General features: G+C 36.6%; 1 protein-coding gene across 1 annotated transcript in view; it reads left to right on the top strand.

Annotated features, from left to right (window-relative positions):
- The window catches only part of Cipc (Clock interacting protein circadian), a 46,813-nt gene that overhangs the window by 11,385 nt on the left and 14,087 nt on the right, over window positions 1-21,341 (top strand). The window contains exon 2 of the mRNA XM_074124839.1: window positions 725-824. Coding sequence (XP_073980940.1) covers window positions 731-824 — 94 coding nt within the window. The 5' untranslated portion in view covers window positions 725-730. The remainder of the gene's footprint in view (window positions 1-724; window positions 825-21,341) is intronic.

Consider the following 21,341-nt stretch of genomic DNA (forward strand, 5'->3'; position numbering starts at 1 on the left):
TTATTGCGGCATAATGGATGCCAGTTCGGGGGCGGTACGCTACATTGAATACATTGTCAAACATATCGACGAGTGCCGAGGATTACAGGCCGAGCGATGAAGAACGGGTGGACAGGATGATTCACGCGTAGTTGAGGGGGATGAACATACTCCAGATCGGCGAGGGGGATGTCCCAAGCGCACGGCTCTAGAGTGAATAGGCCACGTGTCAAGACCAGCTGACCTTGAACCTTGCACACGTGCCAGTGCCTACAGATCGCTTTCCGCCAACATGATACCCCCCTCTCTCTCTCTCTCTGCCACCCCCAAACGCTGCCTCCTTACACCTCCAATATAGTCTCAGCTCTGATACCCCCGTGCTCTTGCTACATAGCATTTTTTTTTTTTTTTTAAAAAATTGTAATTTGATGAGAATAGATTGTTTATTTTTTACTCTCACGGAACGTCCAAATTTGATATTTCTACTGGGTACCATTAGGGAACGTCCAAGACGTGGAAATAGGTCAACCGGAAGTATGTACCATTTTACAGCTAGAATGAGCCTCCTTATTCACAGGATTTCCTCTAAACTTGGATTATATGAGACGTTGCGATTGGATCAGATTTTCGAAATTCCCCAGGAAATACTGTATTGATGTATTCCAGAACATTCAGATCTCTACATAATTTTTATGTAAAATCCATTGCTAACTAAATCCCTCTACCGCATGTTTTGTTTTTGCAGATCGAAATGGCACCCACAATCAGCGAATTGGCCGATAGGAGGCGACCCACCTTTTCCTTGGAGGAACGACTTCAGAGCTCTCTTCGCCTGTCTTCGCAAAGTAAGTACCACAGTTTTCTACTGTTCTGCTTCTATTCAAAGAGAAGGACCGGGCAATGCGGTGTCAGTTGCCTTTCTCTGTAAATGGGTTGAACATTATTTATTTTATATTGAACAATGGAATGAAGCTTTTATTATATTAGTTTTCATTTTAATTTTTTTCTAAAAGTTAAGCTCAACAAAAGAGATCTGAATACAACTAATAAACGTCTTAGTGAGAGTAAGGCGAATTTTTAATAAATAAAAGTGATATTGTTTAGGTTGGCCATACTTCTAGTGTTTATTGTTATCATTGGTGAGAAGGTAATATAGTTCAGGTTATGTTATTGTTGAGAACACGTGAACTCGTTGGCTTTTTCACCCATTGTTGTCACGCTTCTGTTGTGTGTCCATTGTGTCCCGTGTGACTGTACCGTTCTCTGTCTAATCATCTGTTATTCATCCTTCACTTCCTGGTTATTAACTTCTAACATGTATGACTCGTTGTGCTAAAGAAAGGGAACAAGAAATAGAACACTGTTTGCTCATGATGGCTGCGTCATGTTTCCGGTGAGAACTCAATATGGAAATTGTGAAACCAAAAGAGGAAGTGGAAATGGTTAGAGGAATCAGTCGCAGATGAGGATGTTTTGTCTCTCTACTGCTGGCAGAGAGCAGCTGTTGGTAACGCTGTGAAGAGAGTTCGCTGACACCTGTTTAATAGGAACTGTTTGTCAGGTAGAGCACGCCAATCGAGCAGCGCTATCGCGCCCGGAATAACCAAACAGATGTATATAGTACAATTAGTGGCCTTATAGAGCGCAAACATCGTGACTTACCACATCTCTGATAGAACAGATAAGAAGGGAAGGGACCGGTATCTATTTTAACAACCGCCATTTAAACAACCAGTCCCACCGAACATGGCCGATTGTAAAAAATAATCGGGGAGAATGTTGAAAGAGAAGAATTCGCTCTGGCGGAGGAGGTGACCACGTGGTCACCATATATTCTGTCCACGTCTATTGTTGATTGGGGAAGTTCTAGGAGAATTTAGGTAAGTCATAGCGCTGCATACCAAAAGTAGAACTCTCCAAGACTAAAGCAGACGAATATCTAATTGCAGAACTAGAAGCTGTGAAGAGATCTGATAGCCTCGATGCAGTAAGAACACAGCTCCCCCGTTCTTGCATGCTGAAGGGGGCCTTATCTACACAGCAGGCATCTGAAGAAGTTGAGGTCGCGATAGCATCTGACAGACGTGTGTTCACACCCCTTTTGTAAAGCTCAGAACTGCACTGCCCAACTCGAAGGGGTACACCATGAGTACAACATTCTACAGAAAAATGTAATTCGCACTTGTGAACATTTAGCTTCCGCGGTTGGCTAAAAATTAATCTATTTTCACTCTTGACGGACACCCCTGAATAACTACAATTATGGGAGCCACAGTAGATCTGGCTTGATAGTCGCTCCCTGCGTAAACGGGATGCTGCTTGAAAGATGAGTGGAGCCTGTCGCCTCAATATAATGGATTGCCGGTTAAGAATCGATTATGCGAACGTATACAGGAAAAAGATTGGAGATGACAATATTCATGGGGTAGGCTGACCACCACTTAGAAGAACCCAGCACTTTGGAGCCTTCAACGTCTAGGCGTCCCATTGAATAATTCATAGATTTGGAGAAGAGAATTAAAATCGCTAAACAGTCCTGGCCACATACGGAGGCTATTTGCATTTAAAGAGATGACACCGCAACTTGTTCGCGCTAAAATAATCCAATAAAAACAAACAGACTCAACTGCGCACGTGCGTGACCCCGCGAGCCTCACGCGCCCCCCCCCCCACCAACCTGCCGGACGTGCATGTATTAACAGGTTGATAAACCATAGCAAATACCATTTCCAAATTCGATTTGCACTTTACGTGAACATTTGTGAGCGTAATTCAGTGACCGCTCTAGTAGATACAGAACTAACAATTCAAAGCTGTCCTATCCTCTCAAAATTTCAAAAACAAATGTGATTCTGTCTAACAATGTACGGCTCCTGAAGCCTTCTCTGAAATTACATCATGCGGGTAAATATTGTATATTTCAACCTCTCCTTTAAACTACCCTCATTCGAATCTGCTATGAACGAACTCATTGTAGATCTAAAGCAGATGGAATGTTTACAGAAAATATAAAACAACCAAAAATCTTTTCTGAAAAGCAATATTTCCGGTTTAATAACTTTATTTGGTATCAAAATTTTGAGCAACTCATTAGATCTTCCTTAAATCGTAATAAGTGGGACGATCATTCGAATATGTTGAAGCATGGGTATATTTCGGAAGACCATCCATGGGTGTTACTATGCTCCCCCAGAAGCTATTGAAATTTAGAAAATCCATGGGTACTGGGTACTATCAAGGGAAGTCAGAATGTTAAATTTAACGAAGTGCGGGGCGTATTTGTGGATCTGTCTGCGAAAATGGGGTGAGGCGGCTAGAGCTGCAGGAAGGAAAACAGGAATTTGTCTCTTTTTTCCAGAAAAATTAGGTTTTGTACTTTTCTTAAGAAAGGACCAACTAAGGAGGATTATTTGGAGCAGAAAACTGACAGAGAACAGGCCTGGAAGACTCACACACACCCTGAGGAAAAGCCACGTACAAGTTTAGGAGGCATTTTTGAGATTGAAGGGAGAGCGCGACATTGCCAGAGATATGTGAAGGATTTTGGTGGAGGCAGACGGTTAGTGCCAGTAGGTTGGTGAGGCTGTACAATACTCTAAAGTGGAACTTTAGAGTATCGGACTACTCACCATCTTTTGTGTCGAACGCCCTTATAAGAATTTTTCCGAGGAAAATCTTAGAAATATATGTGCGCAATTAATACACGTAAGTTTTGCAGAAAATCTTTGGAAACAGTTTCCATGAAATGCCCACAAATCTGAAGGAAAACAAAAAAAAAATCTTCAGGAAACTGGAAAATTATTTCATCAAAGCAGCCCTGATTTCCTCCGAGAAAAGACAAAGAAAGAGTTCTACGTCATATCCGGTAGGGAAACGAAACCAAATATCGAAATTTGAACTGTTGGCAATTTATCGTTTCTTGAGTTACGCTGGTCTAATAAATGCTTCAAATCTCGCACCAATTTTCTTTTGCAGGGGGCCGGGCATTAACTCAGTTTCGCATATTTAACACGATAGCAGCACTGGATTAGAGAGAGAGAGATGGAAGAGAAGAAAGGAAAATGGCCGGCCTTAATTATACATTCCAGGTTATGTAGACGGTGTGGTAATTGCGACCATAAGTTTCGAAATTTTAACATAGTGAGAGGAAGTCAAGAACCGGGCAACACTGTAGTGCTGATGGATCGACCGGACGAGATGGCAATCACGTGGGGGAGAGCTACGCGCTAGTCCAGGTGCAGCAACACAACTCAGTTGTGCAATATATCTAGTAAACATTAGCAAACTAACCTTGCCGGCCTGGTCACACGTGTCTTACTAAAAAACACATAACCTCCAGCCAGCAGGTCAACACGCAGTTGGCAGTTCTGATAGTTTGTTTACTAGGCCGCTGGTAAATTACAAATCTTCTGTTTACAAAAATAACTAATTATCGACCAGTTGTGACCATGTTTATAATCTTTATGCTGGAATAAAGTGGGCAGTGACACTCGCATGACTATTGTGATGGATTGTAAATACTTCACATGCTCATGCGCAGGAAATATGTTTAATAATAGTAATAACAATAAGTCTTTATTAAAAAGTTTTAGATAATAATAAACTTTGAAATACAAATACAAAAGCACAGACAGACATATTCATGGTCCTTAGACCGTCTGAAGAGTCGTCAAACACCAAAAAAAAATGTATAATTAGCAACTCAGGCTTCAAAAAAAAACACTTTATATAAATAAATAAATAAAAACTCGTTCTTCTTGTTAAGGAGAAAAAACTATAAAAAGCACAAAAGAAAGAGTTACAAAGAAGAATGTAATCCATATGCAATAATGTAAAGAACAATAATAACAAAGAGGTGCAAAATAAACATAAATAATAAACTTATAAAAGGTCACCTCTAAATAAAGTAAATAAATGAAAAACAAATTAAACCATGAAGTTTGTACTTAATCGACTTTAAATATTTCAAATATAATAATAATTATTGCAAATTTAGAAATTATTGAACAGTTAAACTCCCGATATTGGGAGGAATATTGCCAAGCTTTTTTGCAAAATTTGTTCAGACTTAGCCAATCCTTCCCATCCAAATGTTCAATAAATTCATCAAAATTTAGACTGCGCTTTTTAAAAAATTTTCTGTTCACAAAAATAACTAATTTATCGACCAGTTGTGACCATGTTTATAACCTTTATGCTGGAATAAAGTTGGAAGTGATACTCGCATGACTATTTTGATGGATTGTGTTAATTTTTTCATACTTTAACAAAAAGCATGCATTATGTTCGCGCCCAATTTTCCAAACTAAATTTTCACAGCGAATATACGCATTGTTTTTCATCGCTAAGTTTACAGTCGAGTCGTGTAAGAATCCGCAGCAGTATTACTATACTTCCGGCGATATTTCATCGTTTTCGTTCGGGAAAAAAACACTTTTTCAGATTCAGGTCACTTCAAAATGTGTTTCCGGTAAAACTAAAATTTTTAAAAAAAAAAATTGACATGCTCTCAATATTTGCACTTAAGGAGAGAAGGTAAAAAAAGACCCGTCATTGTCTCATTCAACAGGGTGCAAGTCTAGTTGGCAAATTTCCCTCTAATACTGGTTTTGAAACCCAAGCTGCCCAAATTAGCCAGGCCTCTGCCATAAATTATACTTCGGTAACTGAGTTACCACACACCAATCTCTCCCTCCTAACAACACACCGTCTGCTGTCTTGTTATCCAATGCCTGCTCCCAATAAAAACCCTCATTGCTTCTGAAATAATTCTATAAACTGAAATATTCGTTTAGAATACAAGCAATCCATGACGTCACCTTAACTAGACCAAATTTCAACCTTCCGGCTTAAATCGTACTTATTTTCAGAATTAATTGTTACGAAATCAAGGAGATATTTCCAGTGCATTTTCAAGAATTTGAGCCCCAACATCTACGTAGCAATGAACTGAATTTTAGAGTACTGACACGTGTAGCTCAGTAAATTTTGATAATTTGCCCCCCCCCCCCCACTTATCGCACACAATAAAAATTCAAATATTTTATATTTTTTGTTTTTAAATACCGATTACACAATTTGAAGGATGTGGTAGATAGTGAAAATTAGTTTAGTGACCAAGATATCGCTCGCTTCTTGGAGTGTTGTTAGTGGGCGCTTGGAATATGGCGACACGAGCTCAGTCTGTGTGCTCCACTAATAATAAAGTAATAGTTGCACACGTGTCACACCGGCAATCACTCAAAGTAGATTTGGTGACTATTTCAGTGCGACCTTGGCTCGTGAGTTGGCCACACTGTATGGCTTGCACGAGTCTATTTCCAAGACATTAGCTCGTTCCATATTTCCAATCTCCTGAACACTTGGTAAAGGAAGTTTAGCGATCGTGCCTTGTGCGCCACCGGAAGCTTCTCTTCTGAACTTTCCAGGTGCTAATTCTGCATCTCTTTAAACTCAGAACGTTTAAAGCACCACTTATTATGTTGGTATAATTGTTCATTATCCTGCAATGACACATTAGAGGAAGCGTATCCTCAATTGCTTCTTAGAATACTGGGCAGGAAAAAGAGTATAGAGTTACCATACTTAAGTTCTAAGTGCAATCATGTTCTTACTCCAGAATAAGAGGAACTCGAATTCTACCGATCTCTTCCTGTTGCATTGCAGTCACTGAGTTTCTATACGGGAAATATTCGTTCCGAGTTCCCATTGTGACGAAAAAGGCGGCATTCAGTAAATGATGTGAGCGGATGGCGTCAGATTGTCTTTAAAAAACTGAAAATCTGAGATTTTGGCCGAACGTCGCCAAGTATAAGTGAAACAGATCTGGTTTGTCGCGATTTTCCCTGCATCGAATTTCTATGAACTTGTCCCTAAATAATGATCACTGTTATTAGAAATGTTTGCCTAGGTTAATTGTTATAAGGAATTTTTAGGAGACAGTAACGATGAGCACCTCGAAGCACGATTGTTTTCTAAGTAGGAGTAATAATTTTTCCAAATAGTAAATTAAAGCCTACTTTTTTGGAAGTGCTTTACGTCCAACTACTAAATTAGGTGGCCGTGGACGAAGGCGACTAGCAAACATACTTTACTATAAACTTCTAATATTAAACATTAAATAAAATCTAAGGCCTAGATTTCTGTGATTCTAGAAAATCAGTGAGATTGATGTCAAATGGATATTTAGCCTAGAACCACAGGTCGTTAATAAGAACATTCTACTTCTCTAAAACCAGGCTTAAATCGGTCTAATTATTCCTATCATCCGAACATTTAGATTGGTAAATATGGTTTCCTTGGAGTAACCATGGAAACCATATTTACCCAAAACAGATATATTTAGTTCAAAAATATGGATACAAGGGTTCCATGTTCATAAGGACTCAAATCAGCAAATTAGGGAAGGGATCAGCCATGCGGTTAGCGTATTGTTTATTTTTTAAGGATTTATTAAACGTCAGAACCTGGTGCTGAAGGTTTTCATTTATTTTTATTATTACAATAATATTAAAATGTATATTACTGCTTTAGAGATTACAGTAAATACTTTAAACTCTATTCTTTTCCATCTTTATTGTTTAGTTTATTTTACCTCACAACCACACACCAAAACATAAAAGAGAAACTTGGTCTACAAATATCTTATTCTGAATCAGATAGTGTTCCGTTATTTGGAGAATGTCAAGAAGTAAAAGCGTTGCTAGAATTTCAAAATTTTAGGAAAACGATTAACAACCAGAAACACGAGTTCTCAGAATAGGTTTCTGAATTTTGTTTACGCATTTTGCGAAAAGGTTACGGACCAATAAATATTCAACTTAGAATGTATTTATGTATCAACAGTTTATTTAAAATAATTTGTGGAAGTAATTTTTGAGGACGTTATTGCTTGAAAAGATACTTTTCTATGTGTAGGTGGCGCAGTATGTTGGTAGAAAGTGTAACTATCAGCTTAGTAACCTGTGCCATTAACGGCAGGCACAACACAGCTTGACTAAGAACGGCTAGTATTAGTAAGAGAACTTCTGCAGATAGATAGTTCCTACCAACTGACGTAATAGAAAGTCCTGCGAGTCTCCAACACCAGATTCTTGTTAATGTTGATCTTTTTTGGCGGTAGAGATGGGTAACTCTTATTGAAAACCAGAGAGAGCAGCACAGCTGTCCGCCGGGCTCCTGTTTGCTGGGTGGGTATAACCACTAGCAACATCCGCTAGTAACCTTACCTGTTTACATTCTGTTCAAAACCGCAGTTCAAATTACTATGCGCACTTCCGTTCCACATTACAGGGTGCTAATAGTCGATTTTTTTTTTGTTTTTTCATTTTAAATAAGCTGTCCCTCCAATTTAGTGAAAATAAAATGGCGATCTAATCGCGGACTTGGGTACTAAACGTAACATAGTCACAATCTCTGCCATCTTTACGACTCAGATGGCAGTGTTACCCAAAAAAGATAAGAAGATCCGGTGTGAAATTACTTTCCGCAGTAGTGATTTTCGGCGAATTTTTGGGTTAAAAACAAAGCTCAACCCAAAATTTCCCTTAAGCAAGTTTTCACTGGAAAAACGTTGAGATAAAAAGCTGCAGAACCGCGTGGAAAGCGTGGCGAGTTTGAAGGAAAGCAATAGGAGCAGTTCTAGAGGAAATCTCTAAGTACTAACTAATCGATACAGTAATGTGGCGCTTCCGGCTGACTGGTTTTCTCCAAGTTGGTGGTGGTGGCGTCTCAGATTTGAACTTCCGGCGAGTCTCACGTTTCGAGATACGCTAACCAGACAGACAGCACGCAGCACACCATGTATGGGGCATGCTGAGAAAGGATTCCTGCACATACAAACTACTTCCTTGGGCTTGGAGGACTTAAAATCGGATACTTCCGGTGAAACTTCGGCTCGATCGCAAAACTTTCTCCCATCTGGCACAGGAAGAGAAAGTAACAATGTCGTGAAGCTTTGATCGAATAGTGGGGGAAATCTCCTGGAAGTTCCGAAGGTGCGCGCTATTTCCTTCTCTAAGAGCGACAAGAGAAAGTAACGATCTATCTAGAACACGTGTAGCCGCTGGCGGCGAGGGTAACTCCACGTGTCTATGACCAGTCGAGTTCCATTAGCTGACACCTGATACACAATCACAAAACAAGACTACAATTAAAGATACCTGTGGGGTAACTAGTTAGCACGCAAACCTTTTCACTTGTGATAATTGTTTATTTTTATTTTTTGGTAGGGATGGAAGGTTTCAGGTCAGGTTAACAACAGGAAATAGGAAGTAAGTTTATACATTGACGGGCGGGAGGAGAGAGTGACAGGCATGAACGTGTAGAAGTGAGGTGTAGTAATGGCAATCGCCTTCAGCGGTTGCGGGGTACACAGGAGAAAGCACCTGGTGGACGACCATCTCTTAGGGATACACGTGGCTCCACGTGGAATCAAGGTGAAGCCCGCCCAGTATGGCCAACCGACTTGCCAAACTTCCCCACACTACGTAGTAGGGTTGCCAATAGTAGCGCCGCCTCACTCATACTAACCCCGGCGCAGCTGACCTTGCCTCGACCAGCTGATAGCGCCCACTGGGGCCAGCACAAACCGCACGTGTTCCCCCGTCCAGATAACTACGACGCACCCCCCCCCCTCCATCCCCTTCGCGCACTTAGTATAATCTCCTCACTCCTCTCCCCCCCTAAGGGAAAATACACAAACCACTCTCACGACTAGCTTGCAGCCATTTATCTAATCTTGGATACAGCTGAAACAGTGCGAACTAAATAGCTAAAAATCACAAATCTATTCAATCAAGTATCACTTCCGCGTAATCAATTTTCTTCGAATTCGGATTCTACTTCCGTCCTGTTAGAGCTGGAAAGGTGGTCATCACATCAGAGGACCCCCCTCTGCTTCAGAAGTGGATGTTCCTGTTAAACATCGCACATGTTTCGTAGAGAATCTAAAACAAAAACAAAAAATTGTGAATCTCTTACGGTAAAAAGGCATTTCCGGTTCACCTTCAAGGTCACGTCTCATGGTGACACTAAGTCGAAATGTCAATATTCGAGTTTTTTTTGCTACACACTCGGGGCACAGCGGGAGCAGTGACCGATCTAGCAGAAAAAAACTCACAACAGAAATATATGAAGCCGCGTAGATGTTCTCCAAGATCAGAGTCTAACCAGACTACCTTTATGATGTCCACAAGACGAAGATGGAAAGTACAGTGTCCTCTGCAAACATTAGTTACTGTATAATTGAGACCAATGCCGTAGTTATTTAAATTAAGTCCCGCCAAGTTGAAATGACCTTGATGGGGCCATACATGCCCCTCGTCATCTCTCTCTTTCAGCAGCCAAGTCCGAGATTAGCTGAAGTGAGAGTCCATGGGTAATGATTCTCCTGAAGACTGATTGCCTTTCTGGAAATATTCTTCTTCCATGGATAAGCCGCGTTGGTGAGTATCCATTTTCTGCTGGATTCTGTCTCTAATAGACGGGCCGATGAAGTTTCGAGACTCAACAATCCGACTAGAAAAAAACTGCAAACACCAATCTGCAAAATCCTAAATCTTCTTGGTCTAATTTTTAAATAAAATTCCCTGAGCTGACGGATTGCCATTTCTAACGCGAAGTTAGAGAAAAGCAGTATGAAGTGGGAACTTCACAAGAAGTAGCTGCTTGGAGGTTTTTTGTTTTTTTTTTAAGAAATGTTTACATTAGTATTGGTAATTAATTACTAGGATTTAGGCCAATTCGAGATTAGAAGGTGATAAGGAGTTTTGGTCCGTGCAGGTTGTTTTACTCAGCCAATGACAGAGCACACTGAGTGGTCTGACAGACTGCACGTGGCAAGGTGGATTACTTCATTTTACCAACTGTAAGACGGACACACGTGCCATCTGACAAGGGCGCGTGTATTGCTGTGCTGCGCTCTGTATTGACACGTCTGCATTTATTTCACCATTTTGCTTAATCGTGTTTATCCCTAATTTCAATTGAATTCTAAAAATAGCCACACCGATTGCGACAAGTTAGTAACAAGTATTGCCAACTTTCCATACAAAAAAAATTAGCATTAGCATTATTACTAAATTTTCCTAGAATTCTCGTAATTCATAACTCAAAACTTTAAATATTTTTTATTCATTTATTTATTTGTGAAGCATAAGCCATACAAATGAGTACAGTATTTACACACAAAAAAGTAAAAGTAATTTTAATAATAATCTTCTATTAAAGTGAATATAAATAGACAACAAAACAATTACTTAACCTTTATTATTGAAAATAGAAAAGAATATAAATGAAATATTACTTCAAATTATTAAAAAGAAAATAATAAACTCCCATCTTAAAATAAAAAAGAATATTAAATGAATATTTATTTCTATTTACATGAATGTTTATAAATAAATACATTTAATTCTAACTTCCAATATCCGGTTAGCGAAATTGTACATTATACTGAAGTGACATTTTAGCGGGAAACTTCGTCCCTGATTGAAGTGAAAACTTCCGGTGGTAGTACTCTCTCCAAACTCGGGCTTACTTCCGCTCGCCTTATTGATGTGGACTGCACTGTCACAGGAAATGGTAATTTAAATGCATATTCCCGCTCTTTCAAGATGCCCACTTTAAGGAATTTCCCTGGAGTACAGTAGCAGAGCAAGTTGAGTGCAACGTGAAGAAAGCGGAAATGGCTCGATATAATATTTCCGAGAAAAGCTAAACAATGGTTTTTCCGAAAAATCTAGATGTGGTACACGTATTATCTAACGTCTCCTAGTAAACAAGTCCAGTATTGTGAAGTTGTTAGTTTGCATTCTCAGCTTAGGAGAGTCATCTTAGGAGGGTCCAGATCAACTTGTTTTTCTTGTAGGTAGGGGTGCTTAGCGTATTGGATTCCCATGCAAAGATGCTGGTTCTGAATCCAGCAGATAACCCTTAAGGTTTTCTCTTCCTAGGGACTTCTTACAGCTCATATTCCGTTGATAGGCAGTGCTTTCTGTAAAAAGAGAACACTGTCCTGAGGCCGGCAGTGCACTGAAAAGAGCTCCAGGCCCCAATGACCGCAAATAATAAAACCGCAATTGGAAGAGTCAGTAAGAATGAAAATATTATTGAATGAAGAGATCAAATCTTATTCATCATATTTACTCAAATACTTGGTGAAACATGCGGGCAGTAAAGTTTAAGACCAAAATCCGCACCTTATGATGCGGGATCATCATCCTGAATAACGCGCAGCATCTTTGATTGAATTAGCGTCTCGATTTTTTTCACGCTGTTTAACATCAAATAAAATAATTGTCATTTGATGCTGCAAAATAAAGCAATAACCGCACCATGTAATTTACCCAACAACTCAAGTAGAAAATGTTGCAAAACGCGATCGCGTTGAGCCTCACTTTATTGTCGCCCTAAAAATTGCCTCTATCGTTCAAAAGGACAAAGCTGACCAGTGTTGTCTATTTTGTGAACGTTAAATTAGGTTAAATTAATGCTTTTAACGCAAGGTTGTATTATAGATGATATTTTGCAGTTGTAAACTTCACTCAGTGAATTGTGTAACTGAGAAGAAACTTACTAATTTCATTCAAAATTTAATTAATAAATCAGGATAAGAATGGCATGCACTGCAAGCAGAAAATTAAACACCATTAAAATTAATCGAACTGATTGACTTACGTAAATTTGTTCGATGAACCAATAGTTTTTATCTGAAATAAAACATAAAAAAAGGCACCAATGAGTATTTAAATCAAGGAATGATTAAAATAAATATTATTGGCAAGTATAACTGCTATTAAGGGTGTACGATAGTTTAGAATGTCAGGAAGTGGTAGCCCTGATCTGTGGCCTTGAATTCATACACGTGCCATTCTGTGAGTCACCGCTATCGTGCAGCGTGCAGTCAGTCCCTAGCTCAAGGTCTTGCTATTTCGCGGACCTTGTCATTTCTACAGCGTTACCATGGAAACCTGGTCATGTTGACAACGCAAACTGCAAAAATTAAAACTGTCCGGTAGGACAGTTGTATAAGGGTTGATCATCAAAAACTGCACGAAAAAGCGTAACGTTGAAAAACACCCAACTTTGACAATTTTTTTCTCTTTTTCTATAAAAGATAAAATTCCCAAATTTTCTTTAAATCTTACTCCAAACCCTCCTTTATAACTGTAATTTTTTTGCAACAGCCTAGATTTGATAGATATTGAGAAAAAAGATGCTGAAAATGAGCAAAAACGGCATTTTCAAAAATTGTTCTTGTTCTTGTTCTTCTTCTTCTTCTTCTTCTTCTTCTTCTTGTTGTTGTTGTTGTTACCTTTTTTGTAAACAACGTAGCGCCTAAACGCGTGAACCGATTTTCATGAATGAGGTGTCATTCGAGTCGGAATGTTATGTAGATGTGCCTTTTGGGGGTCTCGATGCTGCACATCGAATGGGAGAGGAGTTAGCCCCCTTTATGTAAGGCCCCCTCCAAAATTATTATCATTAATTACTCTGTAAATCTTAGCCCGATTTTGATAAAATTTGGTAGGATGACAGGGTTAGGGCTCCCCTACGTAACATTAAAGCGACGATCTGCTCTTACACTTGTAAAGGGGAAGTATAGCAATCGTTTCAAATTATCGAAACGTGAACCGATTTTCATGAATAAAGTGTCATTCGAATCGAAATTTTGTACAGATTTGCACTTTAAAAGTCTCGACGCTGTGCCTCATAAGGAGGGGAGTTTGCCCCACCCAAGTAAGGCCCTTTCTAAAACTATTATTACCAATATTTCTATAACGGTTAGTCCGATTTTGATAAAATTTAGTAAGAAGAAGTGGTTAAAGCTCCTCTACGTGGCTGTGAAGTGCCATCATGCTCTTACACCTACTAAGAGGAAGTATTGCAATCGTTAAAATTTTCAATGAGTGAACCGATTTTCATCAATGAATTGTAGTTCGATTCAAAATCTTTGCCTCTTTGGGAGAAGTACTGTAATCGCAGTTTATTTTTCTTACTCCTCTTAAAGGGAAGTACTGAAATCGCAGTTTAATTTTGCTATTTACGTACAAATTACCTTCCTATTTTATTCAAAACGCTTTCTCAAAAAAATTGTTATTGAGGATGGCTTGGGGACCGCAACTATAATCATTCTTTAAAAAGATCTGTCCAGTGGTAGTAACTCCGACTTAACACCTTTTCAGGTTATAATGATAAAATTAAATTTATTATTCCCAATTTTAATAAAATCTGTAAAGCAGATATGTAACTTTGCAAAACATACAAAAAAGAAAATCTGTCCAAAAGGTACAAAAATCTCTTTAACAAAAACTTACAGTTTAAAATGTTTTAAGTATAAGGGTTGATTAAACGCCAAAAGGTACACAAATCAGCTAGTACCCAACATTTCATTAATACTTCATTGATATTATTTTAAGTAATTTTACTACATTTATTTTCATTAATATTTTTTTGAATTTATTAGATGTTTCACAGACCCTTATGCTGGCCAGTTCATTCATTTTTTTTTTTTTTATGATTTAAGTCGCTTCAACAACTTCAAAAATCTGCGGTTACTGGCGCTCGCAGCTTTTTTCAGTGCACTGCCGGCCTCCGGACAGTGTTCTCTCGTTACAGACAACTCTGTCCATCACCCGGACAGTGAGCTGTAAGAAGCTCTTAGAAAGAGAAAATCTAAGGGTCAGCAGCTGGATTCGAACCCGGAACCTCCACGTGGGAATCCAATATGCTAACCGCATAGCTAATCCCTTCCCTTTGTTCATTCATAATATTTTATTTTTTTGTTATAATTATGATAAAATGTATATTATATTTTCGTAATTAAATAGGTACTTTATTTTAGCTTTATTCCAAATTATTCTTCTGATTTATCTTTATTATGCTCTTTATTCTGAATAGTCACATATATCGTATGTATGTACATGCACGTTAAAGTAAAAAAAGACAAAGGCAGAGTCGGCTACTATTTAAATTTGAATCACGGATTTAAAACAATATTTCAGTCTAGAATTCGTCTTTCCGAAGTATTTGTGAGCACAAATAACGCGTAGGTAATATCAAGTAAATTATTCAGCAATAATTATTCATTTCTCAATTGTAATTTAATTTAGTCCCTCTAATTTTACTTATAGTAAAATACTGGAATAATTATGTTAGCTGTCATAAAAATATGCATATCTTATTTATCTTATTACAGTCAATCTAAGTTAAATGGTGTTCTACTTGAACAAATATTTTGTAGATTAAAATGGCCAGCATAAGGGTCTGTGAAACATCTAATAAATTCAAAAAAATATTAATGAAAATAAATGTAGTAAAATTACTTAAAATAATATCAATGAAGTATTAATGAAATGTTGGGTGCTTGCTGATTTGTGTACCTTTTGGCGTTTAATCAACCCTTATACTTAACATTTTAAACTGTAAGTTTTTGTTAAAGAGTAAATAATAGATGTGTACGACTTCCGTTCTCTTATACATTTCCTTCAGACTCTTCGAGTTATAGAAACAAATTTAATCCAGCATTGTAGAACCGTAAGAGTAGGACAGTGAGCAGTCCGACGCATACAGGAAATAGATTCATTGTATAATTTGTGTCAAATAATCAGCTGGTAACTTTTTTTATTTAAAGTAATCAAATTTGATTCGGTGAAACAACATTGGGACTCCTGCGGTAGACGGTAATTTCGCCAGACTTACAAAACTTTAACAGAAAGAAAGAATCGTTTTGCTATAACATATTTACATCTTTCATCATTGAAAAGTTTACAAAGCAAAACATGCCGGAAGTGGTAATTACGGCTGATTGTACACTTGCGCTTCAATCATGGTCAATTCTTTGTTTTGCATGTTGAGTTGGATTCCCAAAATGGAAGTTTCTATGCTGCAAGGAAGTTAGTTACCTTAGTCCAGGTTATTTTAAAAAGAACTTTTAAGAGAAATTAACATTTACACTTCAACCAATATAAATGTAGAAATTAGTGCAGAATTCTTTGTTGACATTTCCGGCCATTAAAATAAGGCTGGCTTTATCATCAAATGGACAATTGGAATATACATATGCAAAATTACTTAAATTATTTAAACACTAATATATAACCTGAAAATTTATAACCTGAAAAAAGTAAACATTGGTTGCTATGATGCAAAAAATTCCTACATATATCAAAGCGATTCTTTATAGTTGAAATATCTCATTTACTTATAAATTAGAAATAGAACATCACAATTTTTCTAAATTGAACGAGGGAACGAGTTAGTATTAAATGTTACACAATAATGCTCAAACTGCAACGATATTATTAATTTATTATTAAACGATACAGGTTAGGTTAAATAAAGTTACTTTGATTTTATTAAAACTGTCCGGTACGACAGTTGTATAAGGGTTGATCGTCAAAAAGTGCAAGAAAAAGCGTAACGTTAAAAAACACCCAACTTTGACAATTTTTTTCTCTTTTTCTATAAAAGATAAAATTCCCAAATTTTCTTTAAAATATAGGGCAAACCTTCCTTTATGACTGTAATTTTTTTGCAACCACCCAGATCTAATAGGTTTCGAGAAAAAAGTTGCCGAAAATGAGCAAAAACGGCATTTTCAGAAATTGTTCTTCTTCTTCTTCTTGTTGTTGTTGTTGTTGTTGTTACCTTTTTTGTAAACAACGTAGCGCCTAAACGCGTGAACCGATTTTCATGAATGAGGTGTCATTCGATTCGGAATTTTATGTAGATGTGCCTTTTGGGGGTCTCGACGCTGTACACCGAATGGGAGAGGAGTTAGCCCCCTTTATGTAAGGCCCTCTTCAAAATTATTATTACTAATTACTCTGTAAATCTTAGCCCGATTTTGATAAAATTTGGTAGGATGATGGGGTTAGGGCTCCCCTATGTAACATTAAAGCGACGATCTGCTCTTACACTAGTTAAGGGGAAGTATAGCAATCGTTTCAAATTATCGACACGTGAACTGATTTTCATGAATGAAGTGTCATTCGAATCGAAATTTTGTACAGAATTGCACTTTAAAAGTCTCGTCGCCATGCCTCATATGGAGGGGAGTTTGCCCCACCCAAGTAAGGCCGTTTCTAAAACTATTATTACCAATATTTCTATAACGCTTAGCCCGATTTTGATAAAATTTAGCACGAAGAAGTGATTAAAGCTCCTCTACATGGCTGTGAAGTGCCATCATGCTCTTACACCTACTAAGAGGAAGTACTGCAATCGTTAAAATTATCAATGGGTGAACCTATTTACATTAATGAATTGTCGTTCGATTCAAAATCTTTGCCTTTTAGGGAGAAGTACTGTAATCGCCCGTTTATTTTTCTTACTCCTCTTAAAAGGAAGGGCTGAAATCGCAGTTTAAATTTGCATTTTACGTACAAATACCTTCCTATTTTATATAAAAAGGCTTTCTCAAAGAAATTGTTATTGAGGATGGTTTGGGGACCGCAACTATAATCATTCTTTAAAAAGATCTCTCCAGTGGTAGTTACGGTTCATACTTAACACCTTATCAGGTTATAATGATAGAATTGCTTATTCCAAATTTAAAAAAAAACAGTAAAGCAGATATGTAACTTAGCAAAATAGATAAAAATGAAAATCTATCCAAAAGGTACAAAAATCTCCTTAACAAAAACTTACAGTTTAAAATGTTAAGTATAAGGGTTGATTAAACGCCAAAAGGTACACAAATCAGCGAGTACCCAACATTTCATTCATGCTTAGTTGATATGAAAATCGGTTCACGCGTTTAGGCGCTACGTTGTTTACAAAAAAGGTAACAAGAAGAAGAAGAAGAAGAAGAAGAAGAAGAACAACAACAACAACAACAAGAACAAGAACATTTTTTGAAAAAGCCGTTTTTGCTCATTTTTGGCAACTTTTTTCTCGAAACCTATTAGATATGGGTTGTTACAAAAAAATTGCAGTTATAAAGGAGGGTTTGCCCTATAATTTAAAGAAAATTTGGGAATTTTATCTTTTATAGAAAAAGAGAAAAAAATTGTCAAAGTTGGGTGTTTTTCAACGTTACGCTTTTTCGTGCAGTTTTTGATGTTCAACCCTTATACAACTGTCCTACCGGACAGTTTTAATAAAAGTAATTTTGCTGCATTAACTTTTCCTTCACATTTTTTAGAATTTATTAGATGTCACAGACCCTTATGCTGGCCATTTTCGTCTACAAAATATTTGTTCAAGTACCACTGTAGATTGACTGTAATATCTAGTTATTTATAATAATCAAACTATTAATTACAGGTTAAAAAGAAAACGTTCTAAAAAATAAAAAAAATTACGAGGCTTCAAAATTTAAAAACTTTTTTAAAAAAATGCTTACACCAACATACATCAATGATTTCGATTATTTTATTTTTAATAAAAATCATCTGTTTAAGTTTATTCTTCGATTAAAGTAATTGTTATTTTATGAAGTAGTCAAACGTTTATAATAATAGGTAATAATTATCTGGCTTTATCGCAAATAATATAGTTTTCTTCAATCACACTCTCAATGTAGCTGTTCTTCTCACAATGTTATATATATGTTATGTAATATAAAATAAATAAGTATTGCATACTTTTAGGACAGCTAATTATTCCAGTATTTTACTGTAAGTAAAATTAAATTACAATTGAGAAATGAATAATTGTTGTTGAATAATCTACTTGTTATTAACTGTGTGTTATTTGTGCTCACGAATATTTCGGTAAGACGAATTCAAGTCTGAAATATTGTTTTAAATCCTCCGTGATTCAAATTTAAACAGTAGCCGACTCTAACTTTGTCTTTTTCTACTTTAACATGCATGTATAAGATGTGACAACTTCAGAATAAAGGGCATATTAAAGATAAATCAGAAGAATAATTTGGAATAGAGTTAAAATAAAGTACCTATTTAAAAACGAAGATATAATATACATTTTATCATAATTATAACCAAATAATATTATGAACGAACTGGCCAGCATAAGGGTCTGTGACATCTAATAAATTCTAAAAAATGTGAAGGAAAAGTTAATGCAGCAAAATTACTTAAATTATATGAACTAAGCATGAATGAAATGTTGGGTACTAGCTGATTTGTGTACCTTTTGGCGTTTAATCAACCCTTATACTTAACTTTTTAAACTGTAAGTTTTTGTTAAGGAGATTGTTAAAATTAACTCATTAAAACCCAATTGTTTGTGCCTTTTTCTGTAAAAATAAATTAGACAAATTGAACTAAACAGAAATGTTTTAAGTATAGCTAAGTGACCTAATTTTAAACGTGATACGACAATCTTGTGGGAAGTGACGTAGTTACTTGCTCACGCTTATTGATATCAGAAGAAAAAAGCAAGTTCATGGCGCTACGGAAGTTCTGTCCACAATCGTTGCCATGAAACCTACATTCTTCTGCATGCCTGAACAAGCTTGAGTTTCACAACTCTGGAAAAATGGTTCTCAAATATTAGGCAGTGCGGAAATGATCAATGTACTCAATTAATATTCATATCGTTGATGAGCTTAAAAGCGGAAGTGATTGAAATATAGAGCCATACAGAAATAAGAAATGAATACAATGCTCCAGTTTTGTACTCGGAAACAAAGTCTGTGCGTTGTTCCAAATATGGTTAGGTCCACAGTGCTGGAGGGAATCCAAGATATTCCCAATGTGCTATGGAATCTAGGTTTGGCCTAAGAGAAATAGACGAGCTTTAAACGGAAATACCCATTTTGGGACTCCTCCTCCTTTTGAGGCAAGTGGAAAGTGGTTTTTAGAAGATGTCTTGAATGTTTTTCCGAACGATCTCAAACTTTATATTTCCTTTCGATGGAAGTCCTTCTACCGGAAGTAGCATTTCCAGATTTTCCATTCACTAGTTTCTCTTCCAAACTGCCAGCCAATCAGCACTGCATTTTACTTAAAACATTTTTGTGACCAAATTTGATAAGAGGACTTCGTAGCCCAGTCGTGGGCTAAAGGTGTGATATCAGTTTCATTTCCGGTCCGACCATTCTTTAACCGGAAGTGCCACTATACTAAATGCATTTTTTTCGATTCATTTTTTTGCAATTGCATTGCATGCATAAAAAGCTTAATAGATTTTTTTTCCTTGAAAATTAGTCTCTTTTGACATTTAATAGAGATACTCTACCCTCACTAGAGACATTTCAGATTAATCTGCGCTATTAAGAAAACTGTATAGGTGTAAGATAAATACATAAAAGTAAGTCACGTGTTCTTTACACTAGCAACTTAGACTGAAAAGGGTTGATCCTGCCATCTAGTGACTGCACGCAGAACTACTGCGTTACCAGTCAGCTGCCTCAATCCACAACCAGGTGTAACACAAATTCCAATTAATTACACCTTAACAAAAACTTGCAGTTTACCACCGACAAAACCTGAAAGTACCCAATAAATATTTCATTCATTCTTCAGCTCGTAATTTCAGCTATTTAGAAACGTACGAAAAAGTTCACGTTTCATTCAAATTTTATGACAATATCATTTAAGTGATTTTACTCCATTAAATTTTCATTAATATAGTTTAGAATTTATTAGAAGTCACAGACCCTTATGCTGGCCATATTAAAATACAAAATATTTATTCAGTAAAGTGTAGCACCCCATTTAACTTACATAGATTGATTGCAATAGCAGGTAATAAACTATTAATCAATAAATGTTTAAAAATCGTTAAATAACAGGCCAATGCGAATAAACAAACAAAATGGCGGTGAACATTAGGTGAAACATGGCCCACAATTTCCTTTTACCTACTTCTCAAGAAAATAACCATTATTCCCAATTTTCTGTTTACCCTTATATTATCAGAACAGAAAACAAGACATTAAGCGAGAAAAATCTTTTATTTTTCATGTTTTTATAGAGAACATTTTTTATTGCTTAATTTGCTTCTTCATCAAATATCTGCGGGAGAAAAATTAGTAAAATAAATTAAATTGTAATTTTTCATACAAATTATTATCAATAAAGAATTGGCCAATCACAGTGAAGAATGGAAGTGTGAAAAGTGGGTGGTTTGAAGAGCAAATCAGAAGCGAGAACTGTCTATTAAACCACGCCTACCCCCATGTATATGATACCACGCCCACTTTGGGCCGTAAAACATGGTAGATCTGTATATTTCATTTTCCCACTTTCTATTACTTTTGACAAACGAAAGTATTAGCTGATTTTATTTAAATTATGATTAGATTTAGTTTTGAATTTATCAGATGTTACAGACCCTTACACTGGTCATTTTCATGTAAAAAATCTTTTTTCAGTAAAGTGTTGCACCCATATAACTTCAAAAAGGTTTTTAAAAAAAATTCTAATGAAAAAATTGTTATTATTAGA

Source organism: Rhodnius prolixus, unplaced genomic scaffold, assembly GCF_049639745.1.
Source record: "Rhodnius prolixus isolate KJV_2025 unplaced genomic scaffold, Rpr scaffold_1, whole genome shotgun sequence".
Classification (NCBI taxonomy): domain Eukaryota; kingdom Metazoa; phylum Arthropoda; class Insecta; order Hemiptera; family Reduviidae; genus Rhodnius; species Rhodnius prolixus.